This window comes from Vombatus ursinus, unplaced genomic scaffold (assembly GCF_900497805.2).
Source record: "Vombatus ursinus unplaced genomic scaffold, bare-nosed wombat genome assembly UNPS02005659.1, whole genome shotgun sequence".
NCBI classification, from domain to species: Eukaryota; Metazoa; Chordata; class Mammalia; order Diprotodontia; family Vombatidae; genus Vombatus; species Vombatus ursinus.
The window spans coordinates 11,633,299-11,654,979 of record NW_020945437.1 but is presented as its reverse complement, the minus strand read 5'-3'; the positions used below and the strand labels follow the sequence as shown (position 1 = coordinate 11,654,979).

General features: G+C 39.9%; 1 protein-coding gene across 3 annotated transcripts in view; it reads right to left on the bottom strand.

The window, feature by feature from the left end:
• The window catches only part of DLG2 (discs large MAGUK scaffold protein 2), a 1,559,742-nt gene that overhangs the window by 87,136 nt on the left and 1,450,925 nt on the right, over positions 1-21,681 (bottom strand). For all 3 annotated transcript variants that reach the window (XM_027848244.1, XM_027848243.1, XM_027848245.1), the window contains one exon: positions 3,370-3,546. In XM_027848244.1, the coding sequence (XP_027704045.1) occupies positions 3,370-3,546 (177 nt within the window). The remainder of the gene's footprint in view (positions 1-3,369; positions 3,547-21,681) is intronic.

Here is a 21,681-nt window from a genome sequence, read left to right as displayed (position 1 = left end):
GCCGTGGGTTCTGTGCCTCTTCTTGCCACCTTTATTTTGGCCATGTGAACAGGGTTAGAATGAAGAGAAACAGATTTATCTGTCCTGTTTTCTCTGTTTTCTTTAGAAACAATAGTGTGATAGTGTAGGAGGAGTATTGGGTTAAAAGACTGGAAGGGTTCTAGCCCTGACTCAGCCACTAATGAGGTGTGTGATCTAAGGCAAGTCTCTGAACCTGTCTAAGCCTCAATTTCTTTCTCTAAAATAATGAAGTTGGAAGATCTCTCTCCTCACTGTTCCTTATGGCAAGAAGCTTATCTTTGATTTTAGTGTGTTAGGCTAAGATACTGTATTTTTCCATCCTAACATTTATGGCTAATCTCGGAATGCTTGGGAGAGGGAACAGTGACAAGACCCAGGCTACCATGAAATGACGATCATTCTATCACTTGCTTGATCCCTCTCTTATGCCCTTAGAGTCTAACTCCGAAAAGGTAGGAGAAAAATCTCAGTGCCTGATATTCAGAGATACACAAATCTCTGTCCCCAGACAATAGGGCTAATATTCCTCCCTCCCTCCCTCCCTCCTTCCTTCCTTCCTTCCTTCCTTTTCCTTCCTTCCTTCCTTCATTCCTTCCTCATCTCTCCTTCATTTTTTCCTTCCTTTTTCCTTCCCTCCCTTCCTGACTCTTTCTTTCAAGATGCATCATAGTATGGTGAAAAGAATGCCCAACTTGAAGTCAGATTATAAAGGAGTTAGGTTTGAATCTTGACTCTGTGACGTACTACCTGTGTAACCTTTGGCAAATCACTTAACCTGTTTGAGATTCAGTTTCTTTCTCTGTAAAACGAGCCTGTTGCATTAGCTAACCTCTAAGACAGCCTCCAAGTTTCCTTCCAGCTCTGAATCTACAATTCCATGACCCTTTGACCTAAGTCTCCTCTCCATTCTAAATCCTATGGAGATCTTCCAACTTCATTATTTTAGAGAAAGAAATTGAGGCTTAGACAGGTTCAGAGACTTGCCTTAGATCACACACCTCATTAGTGGCTGAGTCAGGGCTAGAACCCTTCCAGTCTTTTAACCCAATACTCCTCCTACACTATCACACTATTGTTTCTAAAGAAAACAGAGAAAACAGGGCAGATAAATCTGTTTCTCCTCATTCTAACCCTGTTCACATGGCCAAAATAAAGGTGGCAAGAAGAGGCACAGAACCCATGGCCCAGCCTTCTCTGGAGCTGAGTGAGTTTGAAGTCCAATCTTGCATCTAAGTCATAACTCCTCAAATCTGGGCTTATCTTAGTTAAATCCTGATATGACCTTCCATGCAGCAAGAAGTCCTGCACTGCCTGGGTACATGCATAATCTGTTTGAAGACATTTTGGAAATCAATGTGTTATGGATGGGGAAATGGCCTGGTAGCATTCTGAAAATACAAAAATAGCTTTAGGGAATAAGCTGATTATTTGAAACAACATCACCCCTGACTTCCATTTCATTGGTTTTCTAAGTTATGGTCCAACAATTTCTGGTCCTAGCACAATGACTGGATACTAAGAAAGACATTCCCTGAGAGGAAAACTTCTCTCATGTGAAGATAATTAAGAGACCCATGAGCCAGAAAGCAAGTCAACTAGCTGCCCACAGGAGAGGATTTTTTTTTTAAGGCAATTGGAATTAAGTGACTTGCCCAGGGTCACACAGTTAGTAAGTGTCAAGTGTTTGGTCTGAGACCAGATTTGAATTCAGGTCCTCTTGACTTCAGGTACTCTATCCACTATGCCACCTAGCTGCTCTGAGGATTTTTTGTCTTTTATAGTATCTTGGGCGCCTCTTTCACTCTGGTGAGGCATCTGGACCCCTTTTTAGATTCATGTTTTTTGCTAAATGCATAAAATACATAAGATGACAAAAGAAAACAAATTAAAATACAATTATCAATTTTTTTTTAAAAAATTCACAGAGCCTAGATTAAGAAGCCTTATTCTAATCTAGGGCTTTTTCCTGGCTTCTCAAACTTCTGGCCAAGGATGACATCAAGGGAGGAAAATTCACCCTGTTAATAGCTCTGGCTGTGTCTACACAGTGCCAAAGATGAGAATGAAAATGAGAGGAAGACTAATTCCCAAAAGGTTGGTATTTATGCATAGCCAGCTATAATTGGCATCCTCTAGAGAAAACATGGGTTTCTGGTAAAATTTTAGATTTCTTCCACCAGTGTTTGGTAACATCATACACATACACAAAACCTCAGGCTCCTAAATAAACAATATTCCATCTTTCATCTCTGTGCCTTTGCATAAGATGTCTCACATGCCTGGAATGTATTCCCTCCTCACCTCCTTAAAATCCCTATCTTCCTTCAAAGTTCAGCCTAAGAGCCACCTCCTACATTGTTGTGGTTTGTCCTTCACTCTCAAAAAGGACCAGGACATTAGGAAGATGATGCCATGACTTGCAAGTGAATTAGATTTGAGTGAGGAAGGGCTGTGCAAAGTCACCAGCCTCACTTTCTCCTCCAGAGCCATCTGGGTCCAATGGCCAGATATAGATTAGGACAATTGGAAATGGCCCAGCACAGCCTCCTACATGAAGCCCTCCTACATCCACCAAGTGCCTGATGACCCTCCCCCTCAAATAACTATTTCGTATTTACTTATATGTGAGTAGATTATTTACCTTGATAGAATGTAACTAAACTCTTTGAGAGCAGGAACGGTTTCATTATTGTGCACTGCCTAGCAGAATGCCTGGCATATAGTAGGTGCTTGATAAATCCATGTTAATTTACTGATTTGATGGCATGGGCTACTGTGACCTTGACTCTTCTAAAAGATTGTCTGGTGCACCTGCTATGTCTCTGATGGGCTTTTAGTAACCTGTATACACTGGCAAGTTTGTTCTGAAATACATGCACTGGAGTAAATTAAACTGCTTCAAAAGGCACAAACAACAAGACAGTCTGAGCAGACTGTTTGTTTATCGTTTGGTGTCTTGTCAGAACATGAGCTCATAGTCACAAATTTTCATTAAAACCATAATGCATGTAGAAAGGGAAAATTTAATTGGTGTCACCTGTCTGGGCTGGCAATTTCCTCTTGGATGAATTCTCAGATTAAACTGGTTTATTTTGGAAAGTCTCTCTCTCCCTTCCTCCCCCCTCTCTTTCTTTTTTATTTATTTCTCTCTTTCTCTTCCTCCATTTCTTTCTCTTACTTCTGTCTTATTGTTTCTATCTCTGTCTCCATCTCTGTGACCCTCTGTCTTTTTAGATGTCTTTCTGTCTGTCTTTGTCTCTCTTGATATCTCCGTATTTTTCTCTTTCATCCATCCCATAAAAGCTACAGATCACACGCTATGAAATCAGAAGAGGAAGCAATCATTACCTCCTTTTGCTGGGGATGACACCCATCTCCTCACTGTCTCCCTCTAGAGTCACCCTTCGGGCTTGCCACCACTCATCATCAGAAGCATTGATAACATGGAGAATGTCACCATATTTGAAGCTCAGTCCTTGACTTGGGAGTCCACTGTCTTTGCTCTTGTCATAGTCAAACATGGCTCTGGAGAGGAAAAGAAAGAAAAAAGTTCAAAAGGACGTATAACTATGGTTAGAAGGCATTCTGAATACATAATTTCACTTGGTCTTCATAACACCCCTACAAAGCAGTTATACTAAGAACTATCATTTCATTTTTAGATAGGTAAGTAAGCTGATATTTAGAGAGTTTTAACAACCAAAGTCATACCACCAGTGCCAATTATTAGGCTTGAAATTGGATCTTTTATGCCCAATCCCAGCACTCTTTGCATGTTCAATCCTTGTTGTTCATCCGTTTTCAGTCATGTCACACTCTCTGTGACCTCATTTGGGGTTTTCTTAGCAAAGATACTGGAGTCATTTGCTATTTCCTTCTCCTATTCATTTGGCAGATGAAGAAACTGAGGCAAGCAGGGTTAAGTGACTTGTCCAGGGTCACATAGCTAGTGAGAGTCTGAGGCCAGATTTGAACTCAGGAAGAGGAGTCTTCCTAACTTCAGGCCCAGCACTCCATCCACTTTGTCCCCAAACCATCAATCACTAAATATTTACCAAGTACCTACGTGAAACTTATTACTCCATGATGTCAGTAAATACATATAATGTAAATTCTATAGCTTCATAAATAGAGGATTCTCAGTTTTGTGTATTTGCTAGACCAGATGTGTCAAATACACAGCCCACAACATTACAGAGCATTGCTGAACCAGATGAAAACATAATTGGTAAATATTTAACAACATAAATAAAAATATAATAAAACACGGATAATGTTAACTATGTAGTTGTCTAAGTCAACAGGTGCCCACAGGGATCATTACATATGGTTTATTGGTCCTTGTTTCTATGTGAAGTGGCCAGCATCGTGCTAGAGAACCTTGACAACCTGTTGGAGATTTATTCCTTTCCATTTGTCTCTATTACTCACACTCTGTGCCTCAATTCTAGGTCTCTCCCTGTTTCTTACTGGCTCCTGCTAAGGGAACGGTCTTCTTGGTGGGATATGATCAGAGGAGAAGTGTTAAAAGGGATGGAAACTTTCTTTAAAAAGGATATAAGAACCTATATCAGACTGCTTAAAGTTTCAGAAAAGTCAGAGGGAAGAGAGAGACAGAATTTTGAACTCGAAACTTAAAAAAAATCCAGGGAATGTTAAAAATTGTTTTTACATGTAATTGAGGGGAAATAAAGTATTTAAACAAATTGTGAAAAGAGTATAAGAATATTGAATAGACCTATCTCATAGTGTTGTTGTAAAATCAAATGAGATATTACATGTTAAAGAGCTTTGCAAACCTTCCATTGTTAGAGTATTACAAAAGGGTTAGTGCCATTTTAAACATAAATAGATTAAATTTAAATTGCACTAAGGCTTTTGGGACACCCTGTAGAAGTGTTCATTATTATTGTTGGTACAATCAGAAGAACTGAAAGAGCATTGAAACAAAGCAGAACTTTGGGAAGAAACCTAGAGAACGTTCCTATTTCCCTTCAGAAACGAATATTTGAAATTTTCCTCATTTGAAGGACAATCTGAAATAGTAACAACAATTATTCTTATCCCTGGCATTTATATGTGTTTTAAAGTTTACAAGTACTTTACTTATATTATCTGATTTGATCCTCAACAACCTGATAAAATAAGGTACTATTATTATCCTCAATTTACAGATGGGGAAACTGAGGCTGAAATAGATTAAGTGAACAGGTCATATAGCCATTAAGTATATTGAGGCAAGATTCAGACTCAGGTCTTCATGATTCCAAGGTGAACATCGACTGGTTGTCTCCAATAAAGATGACGATGCCATTTCTTCCAACTAAAATCTCATTTCAATGCCTTATTATGGCATGAAGGGATCTTAAAGTGGAGTAGGAATGGGCTGGAAAGGTTTCACTTATGGGGACCCAGCAACAGACTGAGTATCTGTGCATACAACTGAAAATGACTGAACAACAACAACAACAACAAAATCTGACTCTAAATCTTTTGCTCATTCAACAAACACAGTGCTTTGTATGAAGTAGGGGTAACAAATATGGAGTGAGCTAACTGACTTTGTTATTACTATCATTATTATTATTATTATTATTATTGACAGCCTACAGCATATGTGCTCCATGAAAACCTATTCAATTATTTTGGGATTGCATAGAGTCTACAATAGGATTGTGTCTATTTCTGATTCTAAGAAGACCATTTTGTCAGTTTCAGCCCAGGTTCCTCATGGCTTGCAGAATCTGACAGTTAAGAATTATTGATGGAGCATCACTGAGCCAAGCTCTTGGGACATGTATTGAAAAACAAATCTGGACCTTGTCTTCGAAGAACATGAAGTCTAAGAGTTGGGCTGGCCAATGAAGGCAGTGAGCATTACATTCTAGACATGTGTGAATGAGTACCGAAGCCCTTGTTTTGGCACACTCTTCCCTAAGGAGACAATACACACTCCTACCCAAAGAATACTCCTATGCAGAGGTGACTAACTGCAAAAAACAGCTGGAATTAGAATAGTTTGCATTGATTGTGCTTTTTGGTTGCCAGATACTTTTGCTGTACTTTACTTACCTCAGAATCATAAACCTAGAAGCTAAGACCACAAAACTAGAAAGGGTTTTGGAGATCATCTGGATAAACTGCCTCATTTCATACATGAGGAAATTGGATTTGAATACCAGGAATGCTACTTATGACTGCATGACCTTAGGTGGGTCACTTATACTCTATGGATCAGTTGTAATACCTGTAAAATCAAGGGACTTGACATAATCATAGGTTCTTAACCTAGAACTGTGAGCTGGGTTAAATCTTTTTTATAACTATATTTCAATACAGTTGGTTTCCTTTGCAATCTTGTGTACATTATTTTATGTGTTTCAAGATATGATATTGAGAAGGGGTCCATAAGCTTTAGCAGATTGCCAAAGGGGTCATTAAAAAAAAAAAAGGTGAAGAACTTGTGGGCTATATGATCTTTAAAGTTCTTTTCTAAATACGACAATCTTAAAAAAACCAAACCAAACCAAACCAAACCAAACAAAACAAAAAACTAAAGCCCAGGGAGGAGAAGAATCTATGATTTTTTGAAATACAGAAAATTAACCTTTTTTTCACTGGAAGGAATGTCAGAGACTAGCCAAACTAACCATTAGATAAAACATGAATTATCTTTACAACATTCCAGAGGAGTGGTCATCCAGCCTCAACTAATCAGGACCTCAGTATCTCAAAAGGCAGTCTAATTTTGACCAGCTCTAATTATTAGAAAGTTCCTTCGAATATTCATTCCAAATCTATCTCCTTGTATTTTCTACCCATTGGTTCTCATTCTGCTCTCGAGGGTCAAGTAGAATAAATCCCTTTTTCACATGATTCTAATATAATATAAGCTCCTTGAGGGTAAGATACAAGCCATTTTTAATCCTTCTACCTAAAGCACAGAATCATGATCATAGCAGTCAATAAACAAGTGTTTTGATCTGAATTAAAATCACTATCACGTTGCTCCCAAATCTTCACTCCTTTAGGCTAAGTATTCCAAATTCTTTCAATTGAACTTCATGGCATGGCTGTGAGTCTCCCTTTCCATTATGGTTGCCCTCCTCTAGATGTGTTCAAGCTTGTCAATTTATCAGTTTATTCGTTCATTCATTCATTCATTCATTTATTCAAGTCCATCATTAGTAGACATGAGGAAACATATGTCCCTCAAATGTCCAAAGTGATGAACTTGCATGTGCCATTTTTATGCCTGTTAGAACAACTGAAACGCTGGAATCCAATAAGTTTCTGGCTTCCTCCTGGGCCATTTGTTCACTCCCAAAGTCATCATACGTACAAAAATAATCCCTGGCCTCTCTCTCAGGAGGGAGCTTTCACCACTACTTTGTGCCAAACCTCTCTGCATGCAATTTCTCTGGATTTGTAGAACATATTTTATCCAAATACATTGAAGACTAAGTATTTTTTAAAAAAATTAAATAGCTGTCACAATTGTTGTCATGGTAACAAGAAAGAGCTGATGGCAGCTTCTTTACAGCTAAAAATAACTGTAGAAAAAATTAATACGCTTGGAACAAAATTCCTTCAGTCATACACTCTATCCAAGGATAAAAGAACAGGATGGAACTAATGTGGCGTCAATTAACCAACAAGCAGTTATTAAGCACCTACTATGTGCCAGGGACTGTGCTAAACACTCAGGACATGAAGAAATGCAAAAACACTATCCCTGCCTTAAAGGAGCTCTAACTCTAAAGGAAGAGAAAACATGCAAACAATTATATATTTATAACATATATACAATTTAAATGGGAAGTAATCCCAGAACGAAGGTATCATAGGATATCAGAGCTAGAAGAAACTTTAGAAATCACCTGGTCCAACCCTCCAATTTTATAGAGGAGAAAATTGAAGGTGAGGTGAAGGGACTAACCCAAGATCATATAGGAAATTAATGGTTAAGCCAAGACTGAGATCTTCTGCACAGAGATATCACCACACAATGGTTAACTTTATTCATTTATGGTTGCAGTTTTCACTGGGGGTTCTTTGGCAGGTAAGAGTTATAGTCGTTTTAATTGGAAGAATGGTAAATTATTTTTCTGTTCCTTATTCATTCACACATTTATTAATTCAACACACTTTTGCACACACATGCTATGTGTGATGCACCATACGAGGTGCAAAAACAAAAGAACAAAGAAGATGACAATTAACTGACGCTTTTACACCCATCCTTTCATTTGATCTTCACAACTGGGCAATGAGGTAGAATTCTCCATTAAAGAAAAAACCACAGACACCTGATTTCTTTAGGGAGTTCCCAGTGAACAACTTCCTCCTTTATGCCAACCACACCTTTCTCTACGACTTGGGAGTCATGAGCTACTGTAACTGCAGCGGCCTCCCTGCAGACTCATACAATGCAGAGCGTCCAATTGTCCACTATTTTTCAGCCTCAAAAAGAAGATGAATTTATCTAGGACACAGAGATCAAAGATGATGGAACTAAAGAATATGACAAACACGGAGGAGTCTTCCATGTTTATGTTGACAAAAACTCAGATACGAAATTGTGAAATGATCCTCCTTTGCTGCAGCCATTGCTGGGATAAATGCATTGTGTGCAAGACAGCTTACTGGTAAAATGATCACATTTGCATATGTAGGTGACACTGGGTGGAACACTAGGCCTGGAGGCAGGAAGAATTCAAACCTAGCCTAGGACATTTACTAGCTGTGTGACCCTGGGCAAGTCACTTGAACTCTGTCTGCCTTAGCTTCCTCGTTTGCAAACTGGGGATAATAATTAGCACCTATGTCCCAGGATTGTTTTGAGAATAACATGAGATAATATTTACAGAGTGTTTGGCAAACCTTAAAGTACTATATAAATGCTAGCTACTATCATATCATATCATATCATATCATATCATATCATAAATCACATCATAGCAGGGCAGTAGATAGAGTGCCAGACCTGGAGTCAGGAAAACTCATCTTCTTGAGCCATAATCTACCCTCAGACATTTACTAGCTATGTGACCCTGGGCAAGTCACTTAATCTTTGCCTCAGTTTCCTCACCTGTAAAATGAGCCAGAGAGAGAAATGGCAAACCACTCCAGTATCTTTGCCAAGAAAACCCCAAATGGGGTCACAATGAGTCAGACACAGCTGAAAACAACTAAACAAACATTACATTGTACTGCATTATATATCACATCACATTACTACAATTTACCTCTTCCAACTTAACTGAAACCTTTTTCCTAATTCTATCCCATTCAATGAGGAGGCATTCCTATAGTGTGGGGTATTGACAGGTTAAATCGCTGGCTTGGGATCACATAGCCAATATTTGTCAGAGGAAAGATTTGAACCTATGATTAGAGGGCCACAACTCTAACTCCTAGGCAATGCTGCCTTTCAGCTCAAGAATTTTTCATTTTATTTTGCATTTTATAGAAGTTGTAGTGGAAAGAGGCCTTGATTTGGAGTTAGAGAATCTGGACGTTACTTGAAAGCATTCTGTTTGCAACTTGTGAGACCTTGGACAAAGGCTGATTGATTTGTTTGGGTCTCAGAGTTTACATCTGTAAGATGAGAGGGCTCAACTAGAGAATCTCTAAGTTCCCTTACAGCACTAATTGTTATCAGTTAGGTAGCTGAGGCTCAGAGAAGTTCTGTGGTTTGTCCAAAGTCACACAGTTAGGAAGAATGCATCTGGGACAGATTGTCTGATGGGGTCAGTAATTTCCCCCCTATGTTGCTTGTTGGTAGCCAAGGTTAAAGGCTGATATTTTTAAAATATCATACTGATATGCTGAGTTCCTAGTAAGAGCCATTAAATAAATAAAACATTAGGGTTAGAAAAGTAGTATCAGTGTAGGCATGATAGACCTAGATGCTAACAATTGATGGGAAGATGGATTTTTATATATATATATATATATGTGTGTGTATATGTGTATATATATATATATATATATGTATATATATATGTATAAACAAGGTTGTTTTTTTCTTTTTCAAATTTATTTCCTGAGGTGCTGTGAGCCATAAGAGAAGCAGAGTGAGGAAAGGAAGTTACTAGATACCCCTACTCTTTTTCTCATTTATCAATGACTTGGCAGTTATAATTCTGTGATTGAATTCCCTGAGGACACAAACTTTTGTTTTATATCTATATTGTAACTAACTCCCTATGGTCCAGCACAGTGGTGGGCACATTGGATAAGCCTACTGAATTAAACTCATAAATATTGGGGATGACTGGGAAATTGTAGACTTGGGTTGGTTTCATGTTACCTTAGACAAATCACTTTATTTTACAACAATTCTAAGTAGATTCTGTCTTTGGGAGGAGGGTAGTGGTGGTGAGAGCTCTGCACTGGTGGCGGGGGTGGAAGGGGAAAGGTGGAAGGGCAATTCTTGAGTTCTTGTTCCTTCCTGATGGTCAAGGAACTCTATGCTCCCTCCCTGCTATTCACATCAGCCTCCCCTCTCCAGTCTTCCTGTCCATTTTACTCTGTTGTTCCAATGTACCCTCTGTTGCCCCCTGTTTACTGTTAACAAACTGCCCTTCATTTGTGACTTTTGCCCTCTCCCTGGTAACTAATTTTATATATTTTGAATTTAATTTTCCATGTACATTATTATTCTGCCCACCCAAGAATAAAAGTTCCCTGAGGGCAGATAACTTCCATTTTCATCTTTATATACCTGGAATTTAGCATCACACCTGTTACACAGCAGGGATTTAATAAATGCTAGCTCAATTGGGTTGCTAAAAGGGAATATAATAATAATAATAATAATAATAATAATGATAATAATAAGCATTCATTTTCATACAGCACTTTAAGATTTGCCAAACACTTTATGTACATTATTTCGTTTCCAGTATACTATAAGGTAGGCTATTATAAATTATCATAGTTTATCAGATAAAGACACTAGGTCTCAGGGAGGTTAAGGACATGCTGGGCTTGTGGTACAATGGAAAGGGAGCACTGGGCTGGAGTCAGGAACACCTGAGTTCAAATCTGGCCTTAGATATTACTAGCTGTGTGATCCTAGGCAAGTCATTTAACTTGTTTGTCTCAATTTCTTCAACTATGAACTGTAAAATGGGGATAGTAATAGCACCTACCTCACAGGGCTGTGGTGAGGATCAAATGAGATAGTATTTGTAAAAGCTAATGTTTAGCACAATGCCTGGCACATAGTAGGTGCTATATTAATGCTATTCCCCTTCCTTTCTCTTCTTTTCTCCATGGCCACTCAACAATTATGTATCTGAGGCACACACAAGCTGAATCTAGCTCTTTCTCATTACGTCTGGCATTGATCCCTCAAACAGATGGTCTCTGAGGCCCCTTCAGTGGTTAAAATAGCATCCCTTTCCCTCTCTCCTGCAACTAGGTAGGGTAATTAGCAGCACAAAAGACCCTTTCCCAAGAAAGTATTTGCCTGATTTCTATTATAAACCCCCTCCCTGCAGAAGTTACACAGATTCAGACTCCTTACCTTGGAGCAGCTAGTGTATTTCAAATGCCTCTGTTAGCATAATGATGGAATCTTACATTCAGGGCAGCCCTCATCTAATTTTTTAAAAGCCTATAATCGATTTTTAATTTTCTTTATGTGCTCATTTATTATACCATCTTTTATAAAGTACCATTAATATGTTCTTCCCAAGGCATTTTCAAATGTGCCCATTTGTACAATATAATTTGAGAGATTCACCATGTAATGAGACTCTGACAGAAAGCATGGCATGGTGGATAGAAGACTGATGCCCTGCCTCTGACACATACTGGCTGTGGGACCCTCGACAAGTCTCTTGAACTCTCAGTGCATAGACAATTCTATAAGACTAATTCTGAGTATCAGTACAGTTAGTAATAGAGGGAGTTTCCTCACTAGAGAGTTCTTTATACTAATGAAGTCACAGATCTTCACCTTTCTTTTTTAAGATGGGGTTATAACAATATAAATAACATCAATAGCCTCTGACATTTATGTGGTAGTTTAAAGTTTGCACAGTGAATAACATACATGATTTCCCTCGATTCTCACAATGGGATTCTGTTATACCCATTTTCCAGATGAAACTGAGACTCAGAGATGTTAAATGGCTTCCTTCTGGCCACAAGCCTCTTCTGTGTCCAAGGCAAGATTTGAACCTTCTTAACTTCAACTCTAACACTAGCCACTCTGACAAGACGTCTCCCTAATTTAGAGGCCAGGGAAGCCTCTTCTCTTCTCTCTGACACTTAGAGGAAGGGCAGAACCAGGGAGTATTAACGTCGAAATGCTGAAGGAAAATGGCAAAGAAAAGCATCAGAAGCCTATAACGCCTCTCTCCAATGACCGCAAGACCAAGGCACAAAAAGGCAAGCATCAATACACACTAAGCAAGGCTTTCATTCTGATTAGAGCTGCCTTGGAAATGGCACCTGCCTGATAGCACTGGGGTGAGCACAGCAATTTTTAAACCAAAAATCATTGCATGAATGCAAGCAGTTATTATTACAAAAGCAAAAATTGGTTAGGCACTCCTCATGGATGTTATTTTATGGATTTCTCATTCAGTTGAGTAGGCCTTGGGAGAGATTACAGGTTCTGAGAACTGGAAAGCTTCTTAAAGGTCATCTAGTCCAATGTACACCTGAAAAGCAGACCTTCATTGATGGGGAACCCACTGTTCTCTTGAGGTATCCCCATTCCACTCTTGGGTGCCTCTAATTGCTAGGATGTTTGCCCCAAATCACACAGGTATTCAGTATTCGACTTGCAATTTGGCCCCCCGGTCCTATGACTCTGATCACTATACCCAATGCTTCCTACCAGGCCCAAGTTCTTCTGATAAGAAATACCAATATGTAACTTTGGACTTCTATAGGTTAGCTAAGGCCTTGGTTTCCTTGACAACCAGGGAGGGCTCCTCCAGCCCCCAACTCCTCCCATCTCCACAGGCACCTGGAGCCCGCACATCTGAGGTCCCACCACACAGCTTCCTGAACAGCAGGAGAAAGAGACAAGGCTTGCATTGAGGCAGTGAAAGGCAATACTACTCTCTGTTGCTGCGTGCAAGTGGACACAACTTAAATGAAGCTTTTTATCCAACTGAGGCAGGAAGGGCATAGCTCCTGAGGTTCCCCGTGGTGGTTATTTTGTGTTGTGGCCGATACTTTTGCTAATCACATTTTCACACTGCTGCATCGATGGGGTATGGTTCTTAGGAACATAGAATTCCTCTCTGGAAGGACACTTGGGGATGATTTGCTCTAATCTACTCATTTTAGAGAAGAGGAAATGAAGGCCCAAAGAGGGTCACACTGGTAATAATGATAACAGCGACCACTCATATAGTACTTTACACACATTACCTCCCTCGTTCCTCACGACCTTTCCATTTCACAGAGGAGGAAATTGAGGTCCCTTCCCACTCAGAAATTCCAGAATTCTATAATTAATTCATTTATCTTTCCCTGACACAAATGGAGAAAAATGGGTTTTTTTGAAAGCTGTCAAATGTATTTTAGCAGATGTCGGTTTGATGAAGCGCTCCTCCCATGCCCCAAGTCTTTGAACAGACTTGAATTGAAGTGGGGAAGAAGGAAGACATCATGGAAGAGGTGGCATGTGAGCATGGGAGCTGGGTAGAATGGACTTATGAAGGGAAGGTAGGTAGCGAGCATGGGGCATTCTATGCACAGGTGAGATAGGAAAGCATAGGACAGAAAAGAGAGGCAGATACCAAGCAGTCCACATCGGCTGGAACCCAAAGCGTACAAGGAGGGTAATATGAGCAAAGGCCACTGGATGACGACGCAAATGTGACTTAATGAATCAATGCAAAACAATAAGAGCTGATACAGTGTTTTTCTTAGAATATTTCATTTTGTTCCCTCACAGTCCTATGAGTAAGGCAAGCATTTCATCTCCATTTCCCCATCATTACAGATGAGGAAATGGAAACTCAGAGAACTCAAGTGACCAAGGGTACTCTTTTAGTAAATGGTAGGCCCAGTTCCTTTCTCAGCTCTGTGATTATGCAATTCTAGGATCTTGTGTTAGGTACCAGAATCGACTTAGAGTTCCTGAGTTTGAATTCTGACTTTGCTACTTACTATAGGTTGTCACTTTTGGCAAATCTCTCTGTGCCTCAGTTTCATTGTTAGTAAAATGATGGTGATGATGATAAATAATAGCTCCCATTTATAAAGTATTTTAAAGTTTGCAGAAGACTTTACCTTATCTCACTTTATTCTCACAACTCTGTGAGGCAGGTGCTATTAGTATTAATTAACAGATGAGGAAACTGAGGACGAGAGAGGTTAAGTGACTCATTAAGGGTCACAGTTAAGGTTAAAGAATCACACATTTAGCATCTGAGGCAGGATTTGAATATGGTAATTGCACTAGACAATCTCTATGATATATATCACTTAACAAGTTTGCTTCAATTTCCTCATCTGTAAAATGGGAATGGTAACAGCACCTACCTCTCAGTGCTGTGAGGATCAAATGAAATAATATTTGTAGAGTACTTAGCACAGTGGCTATTATCTATGGTTCCTTCTAGCTATAAATCCTATAATCTTGATCCTGGGATAAATAGTCCATGTGAAATCCAGATATCCCCAAAGAAGCAAGTCATCCTGGAAAGTGCTAAAGTTGATTGGGGCACCTCTATAATTTGAGGAGGTGGAGGAGTAGGATAAAGGGAAACCCACGTGGTCCCAAATGGTGTTTTAATAAGACTTCTCTGCATAGAAAAAAAAAACAGCTGAAAATCCAGGCACTGTCTGAAGGAAGCTCTCCTAAGGCACGCTAAGTAAATGAGTGCACAGGAAGATAAGCGTGGGATACCAAACAGTAATCAAGTGAGCGATCAGAGCATCCCTCCTGCGATAATTACATAGGGCCTGGGGAAGTTGTGTGTGCTATTAAGTCATCTTGAGATGTTATGAGCCCTACTATTAAGATACAGATAGACTCGAGTACTTTTACCTTTCATTCTTTCGCTGTTCTAGAACTTTAGGATCACAGAATTTCAGAGCTGGAAAGGGGCTTGGAGAGGCTGTGGAGTGCCCAAGATCCACCTGAACCATTCATCTTCAACAGTTAGTTAGTTGTCCTGTCTGTGTCTGAAGAAATCCAGTAACAGGGAATTCATGCATTCCCAAGGAAGCACATTACATTTTCAGACAGCTCTGATTGTTAGGAATCTCTTACTTAAACTGAGCTTAAATCGGCATCCCTACAACTTGCATTTACTACTCCCAATCTTGCCCTGAGGGGTCCAAGCAGAACATGTCCAATTCACCTTCTATCAAAGACAACTATTGCATTTGCCTAAGTTGTAATATTTCAGGCACAAACAGCTTCAACTGACTCTCACCATCCTGATTTTTTTTAAATTTGTTCAGCCGTTTCAGTTGTGTCCAACTTTTCGTGACCCCGTTTGGGGTTTTCTTGGCAAAGATGTTGGAATGGCTTGCCATCTCCTTCTTCGGCTCATTTTACAGATGAGAAAACTGAGGCAAACAGGATTAAGTAAGTTGTCCAGGGTCACACAGCTAGTAAATGTCAGAAGTCGGATTTGAACTCAGGTCTTCCTTACTCTAGGCCCAGCACTCCATCCAATGTGTCACCTAGCTGCCTGTCTCACCATCCTGGTCACTCTCTTTTGAATGCACTCCATCTTCTCAATGTCTTTCCTAAAATCCTTCCAATTCCTCATTTAATTAGGCCTGAAAATACTGTTTTTTAAAAAAGTCAGGCTACATATTTCCAAAGAGAATATTAAGGAAAACCTCTAGTAATCTTTTGAGACATGGGTTTCTCTTGTACTTTTAGCTTTTGTTTCTGAAACAAAGGAGTCTTGGACAAACTCAATCTCTTAGAAGTTCATTCTCAAATGGATGTGGAAAATCTTTATTAGCATTTGCTAGAGTATAGAAAGAGGATTTATCAATGACTTTCTCTTTATGCACTTGTTTTTTTAAGCATCTCAAAAGATGCTTATTGAGTGCCTAGGATATCCTCTGGTGGAAAAAAATGCAGAAATTTTCACTACAGTTAAGTGGTGAAACATGCAGATTTTAAAGGACGAAAGTCAGTGCTAAGAAGCATGGAACATAGAAGGCATCTTAATAGCTACTAATAACAACACCCAACATTTATATAGCACTTATTATGTGCCATGTACTGCACTAAGCACTTCACAATTATCATTTCATTTGATCCTCAAAACAACCCTGGGAGGAAGGTGAGATTATTATATTCATTTTATAGATGAGAAAACGGAGGCAGACAGGGTTAAATGGCTTACCCATGCCAAGCACTCTACAGACTGTTTCATAGCTGCTCATAGAATACATAAAACAGTACAATAAAGACAGAAGGGATCTCAGAACAGAGAACAGAAAAGGTCAGGTCTGCAGAGGTGTTGGAATCACAAAATATAAGTGGAAGGTGCCACAAATCATAGAACGTTAGAGCTGAAAGGGTCCCTAGAGATTAACCCCCTTATTTTAGAGGCAGCTGGTGGTATAGTAGATGGAGCTCAGGCCTGGAGTCAGGAAGATCTGAGTTCAAATCTAGCCTTAGCCACTTACCAGCTGTGTACCCATGTAAAATGGGGATAATAACAATACCTACCTCATGGGAAAGGATCAAATGAGATAATATTTGTAAAAAACGCTTCGTAAGATGTTTGGCATATAGTAGGTGCTATATAAATGCTTATTCCCTTCCCTTCCTACAGATGAGAAAACTGAGGCCCAGAGACCTTCCTAAAGCCACACACTCAGTGGCTGGGCTGGGCCCAAGACCTAGGGTTTGTGACTGGGTTCTATCCAATACAATAATTATTTTATAAAACATATCCCCCCCCAAAAATACTAAAATAAAAGAAAAGAAAACACATAGTCCCAATAGCCTACAACATAGCCCTGCTCTCATGCTTTATGAGACCAAGGAGGTGATGCTTGCTCCTCCAAGACCAAGTTAGTGGTCCTTTCAGAATGGCACCAACTTGTCTTTCTAACTTTATTTTACAGCATCTCTTTCACATGCTCCACTCCAGCCCTAGTAGGTCCTTCTAAGATGGCGCCGACTTGTCTTTCTAGCTTCATTATACAGCAGTCCTCTCCCCATGCTCCACAGTTCATGCAGACTAGCTTGCCATTCCTCTTCCATGCAACATTTCATCTCCCACGTCTTTGCCTTTTGCACAAGCTGCCTCCTATTGCTGTAATATACTTTCTCTTTACCTCTATCCCTTAACATCCCCAGCTTCCTTCAAAGATCTGCTCCAGTGCCACCTCTTCCTTGAGGCCTTCCCAGATTCCTCTGGTTTCTCCTACTTCCTTCCAGGAATTCCTTTGCATTTATTTGGTATGTATTTTAGATATGCTTAGAATGCAAGCTCTTTGAGGGTAGGAGCCATTTCATTTTTGTTTTTGTATCCCTGAGCCTAGGAAATGCCGGACACTTAAATACTCATTGATTGATTGGTGCTGCTGTCCCAGGTCCAGTCTAGCTACATCTGTAGAGACTCCTCACTAGACCGCAAGCCCTGCCAATAGTTTTTCAACCACACCAGTATTGGACTTGGAGTCCTGGGTTTGAATACCATCTAATTAGCTGTGTGACCCTGGGCAAGCTGCTGTGAAAGCTAGCATCAGTATAGGGTAGAGCCAGGGTACTAATTCTCAAAAGAAATACACTGTCTTTACACCTAAAACAAGGAGCACTAATTACCAAAGAACAAAGAAAAATGTACTCATAGGTCTTAGTGTACTCTTGCTTTGGCAAACTGTTTGCTCTATTTTCAAAATCATATTACCATTCTAAGCTATCAAAAGTGATATAATTTGGTGGCAAATATTAGTTTAAGCAAAAGATACTAAGTACAAAAAAAAGACCTCCCTGGGCCTCAGTTTCCTCATCTGTAAAATGTAGAGGTTGGACTCTATTATGTCTAAGGTCCCTTCCTGCTCTAAATCCATGATCTTAAGATCTATAAAGGTTATCTATTAAGGCATAAAGCAGTTGTGACCTATTTCACTGCCAATGAAATCACAAGACCTTGAAAACTTGTTACTTTGAATGTACTGTCCTTGACACTTCAAAAAACTCATCTGGAATATGACTTTGTATATTCCTTGCATGCTTTAACTGGATGCTTTTTAAAAATTTTTTTTTTCAGTATGAGCCTGGCATCATTACAGATGTTATAATCCACAAAGTCGGTAGAGTTTTTTTTTTTTCCTCTTTAATGACTACAGAACTGCTTAGGTAATTAGAGATAATGTGAAAAGAAGTGCTTTGGTCTTTATGATGTTCTTGTCCTACTAGCCACCAGAGAGTCAACAAAGAGACAACGGGGCAAAGGAAGTCATTGGTACCAACTCCTTGGCACTTGTCCCTCTGCAGACTCAGTGTCAACATTCTCAGAATACCATTAGAATCATAGAATATTAGAGCTGGAAGACACCACGGAGATAATCTCATTGCTCCCTCCTCCTTCATTTTACAAATGAGGAGACTGAGGGACAGAGTGGGGAAATGGCTAACCCCCAGTGACACAACTTAGTAAAAGCTGACTGGTGAATAGTGCAATATTTTAGAATGAACCCTGGAATTGGAAGCAAAAATTTTGACTTCTGAAGAGCTGGCTCTGCTACTTCACAGCCCTGTGGTCTTGAGTAAGTCTCTTCAGTCCCCTGAGCCTCAGTTTCCCGACCTGAAAAATGGTGATGATAACAATATTTTTTCCCTTCCCTACAGAGGTGTGTGAACTATCAAACAAAATGAGATAATGTAAGCAAGGCACTTGAGAAATGTAAGCTCTCATGAATCTCTCCGAATTGGGTTCTCCTATACTTTAGCAAGGAATATAGGGGTCATGGAATTCCAGTCAGAGGGACCTCAGAGACCACCAGGTTCAAAAATTCCCTATATAGGCCAGGACAAAAATTCCCTATACAACACACTCAAGAAATGGTCATAAATCCTCTGCTTGAAGACATTTCCAGAGAAAGGGTAATGATTCTCTTTCAAGGAGGACCATTACACTTTGGAAGAACTCTTTCTTGAAGTTTTCACAGGTTTTCTATAAAAGTAGAACTCAGGCTCGGAGAGGTCTTACTAAACTTGGGATAATAGGGTCATGAATTTACAGATGGAAGGGACCTTTAGAAACCATGTAGTCCAAACTATTTTAGAAAATGAGGAAACTGAGGTACAGAGACATTAAGGGACTTAGGATCATAGATTTAGAGTTGGAAGGTGCATTAAGAAGCCATGTAGCCCAAGTCCCTCTTTAATAGACGAGGAACAAAGGTTCAGAGAGAAGTGATTTGCCCAGAATCACACAGCTTGTAAATGTCAGAGGCAGGATTTGATTTCAGATCTTTTTAACTCCAAGCCCACAGGTTCAGGAACAGATTGTCTGCTGTCCAAAGACCAACTCACAAAATATTCATGGGGTCTCATCATCTATTGAATGGTTAAATGGTTATTGAGTGTTGCTTTTTTTTTTTTTTTTTTTTGGCCAGAGCAGCTTTTGAAAATTCATCCTGTGTTTGTGGAGGAAGTATGTCCATCTGCCAAATCCCAAATCTGGTAAAGTGCTGTGTTGTTGTTGGTATCAATTTTTCCTTTTAAAACTCATTGTGCTTAGACTCCTTTGATTATAGAGAATCATAGGTCAGCTATTCAGGACTGGAAGGGATCTTTGAGGTTATCTAGTATGACTCACTCATTTTGCAGGTGAAGAATATGATTCCCTAGAAGAGTTAAGTGTCTTGTCCAAGGCCACCCATTGATCAAGCGGCAGAGCTGAGTTTTGAACCCCAGTTCTCTTACTCCAAATCTAGCTCTCACACTACCTTGTAGTAAAATAGTAAGAAAAATAGTGAGAAATTAGTAAGTAAAAAAGGAAGAAAATAGTAAGAAAAAAAGATCACCTTAAAGGACCCCATCTACCACTTCAGGATGGGTTTGGGGATAGGATATGTATGTCCCTAGATAAGCATAATATAAGATGGGATGAGGCAAGGGCCAAGGAGAGATCCAGATAAAAGAAGGGTGACCAACCACTTTCAACTGAGCAACATGGAAAGGCAACACGGAGGGTGGGTTGTGTGAGGTGAGTCTTGAAGGAAGGGAAGGCTTCTGAAAGACAGAGAGTAGGAATTACATGGCACATTTTTCCTAGGGAAGGAAAGATTGGGTGCTAGTAGTATGGGAATAGGACATGATAGATAGCTTAAAGTATTTAAAAGGCTATTATGGAGAATAAGGATTGGAATCTTTCTGCTTGGCATAGGTCAGCGAGCATAAGTGATGTTCGAAAGTTACAGTGAGGCAGATTTCAGTCTGATGTGAGGAAAAGCTTCCTAAGGATTAAAGCTGCCCAAAGGTGGGATAGGCTGCTTGGGGAGATAATGGGTACCTCAGAATTCTTCAAACAGGGCCTGCAATGCCATTTGTTAGAGGAGTCGAAGGGATTCTTGTTCAAGTACGGCAGGTATACGGAAGGGCCTTTAAGTTCCCTCCCAACTTTGAGATTCTTTGACATCTATAGGAAATCTAAATTATGAGGCCCTGCTGGGGACTCTGAGTCCTTGAAACCTCTGAAAGTCAGGCCTAAGGGACCTCCCAATGAAGGCTGTCTTTAGGTGGAAGAAACACATTTTGATTTCCATTGTGCCAAAGAAGTCTGCAATGGCGAAAACAGTTTTGCTTTCACACTTGGAGATGGAATTAATTGGGTCCTAGTTCTGGGCCCTTCAAGAGATTGAGAGTTCGCCATTCCTGTTCTCATGCCATTCTGATTAGATCTGGAAGAGAATAATTGGTTTTGGTAGGGAGCTGTGGGAGGGGGGCTCCAGAACTCATTTTGCCTGTCCTGAGGCCTCATTCCACCTTGATTCCCAGAGGATGTCTGCATGGCTGAACTGTACGTGCCTGAGACTCCTGTGGTGAACATCTGGACAACCAATAATTAGAGCCTTGCCAAGCTCCAGGTCATGCTGTGGGTCGGCTTCCTCCTCGCGCCGTCCCTCAACCCCATGTTCATAGTACTGTCAGATTTGTTGGCATTCTCATGCAGGCCCCCTGGCCTAGCGGGATGGAGAGCTGGCTGAATCTACTTAGGGAGAGGTGGGAGGAAAACTGGGGTCTTGCAAATGAGACTTTTGCTCCCAGTATTGGATGATGATGTAAAAATTACTGCCCCCAAATCACTCCTTTTATGCAGAGTTGTCAGCTCATTACTCAAAATGAAATATGGGAAAGAGGGTCACTGTTGAAGTCAACAGACTTGTATTTTATTACAGTGTCACAGGTGTTTTTGTTACACCACACAAGCTTATCTCATTAATGTCTACATTTTTGGAGCAGTTGGCTCAACCCCTGCTGTGTTCTTTTGTTTCTAACCTGTATTTGAAGAGCCACATCTGGTATTGGTTATTTGCTGTTGCCGGCATTTTGTTTATGCCTAATGGCATATCTGCATAGCGCTTTAGAGAAACAAAGCAGTTTGCATATGTGCTCTAGTTGGAGCCACACAAATATCCTGGGAGGCATGCCTTGTCACTATGTATTATTTATGGATTGAAGCTTGGGAA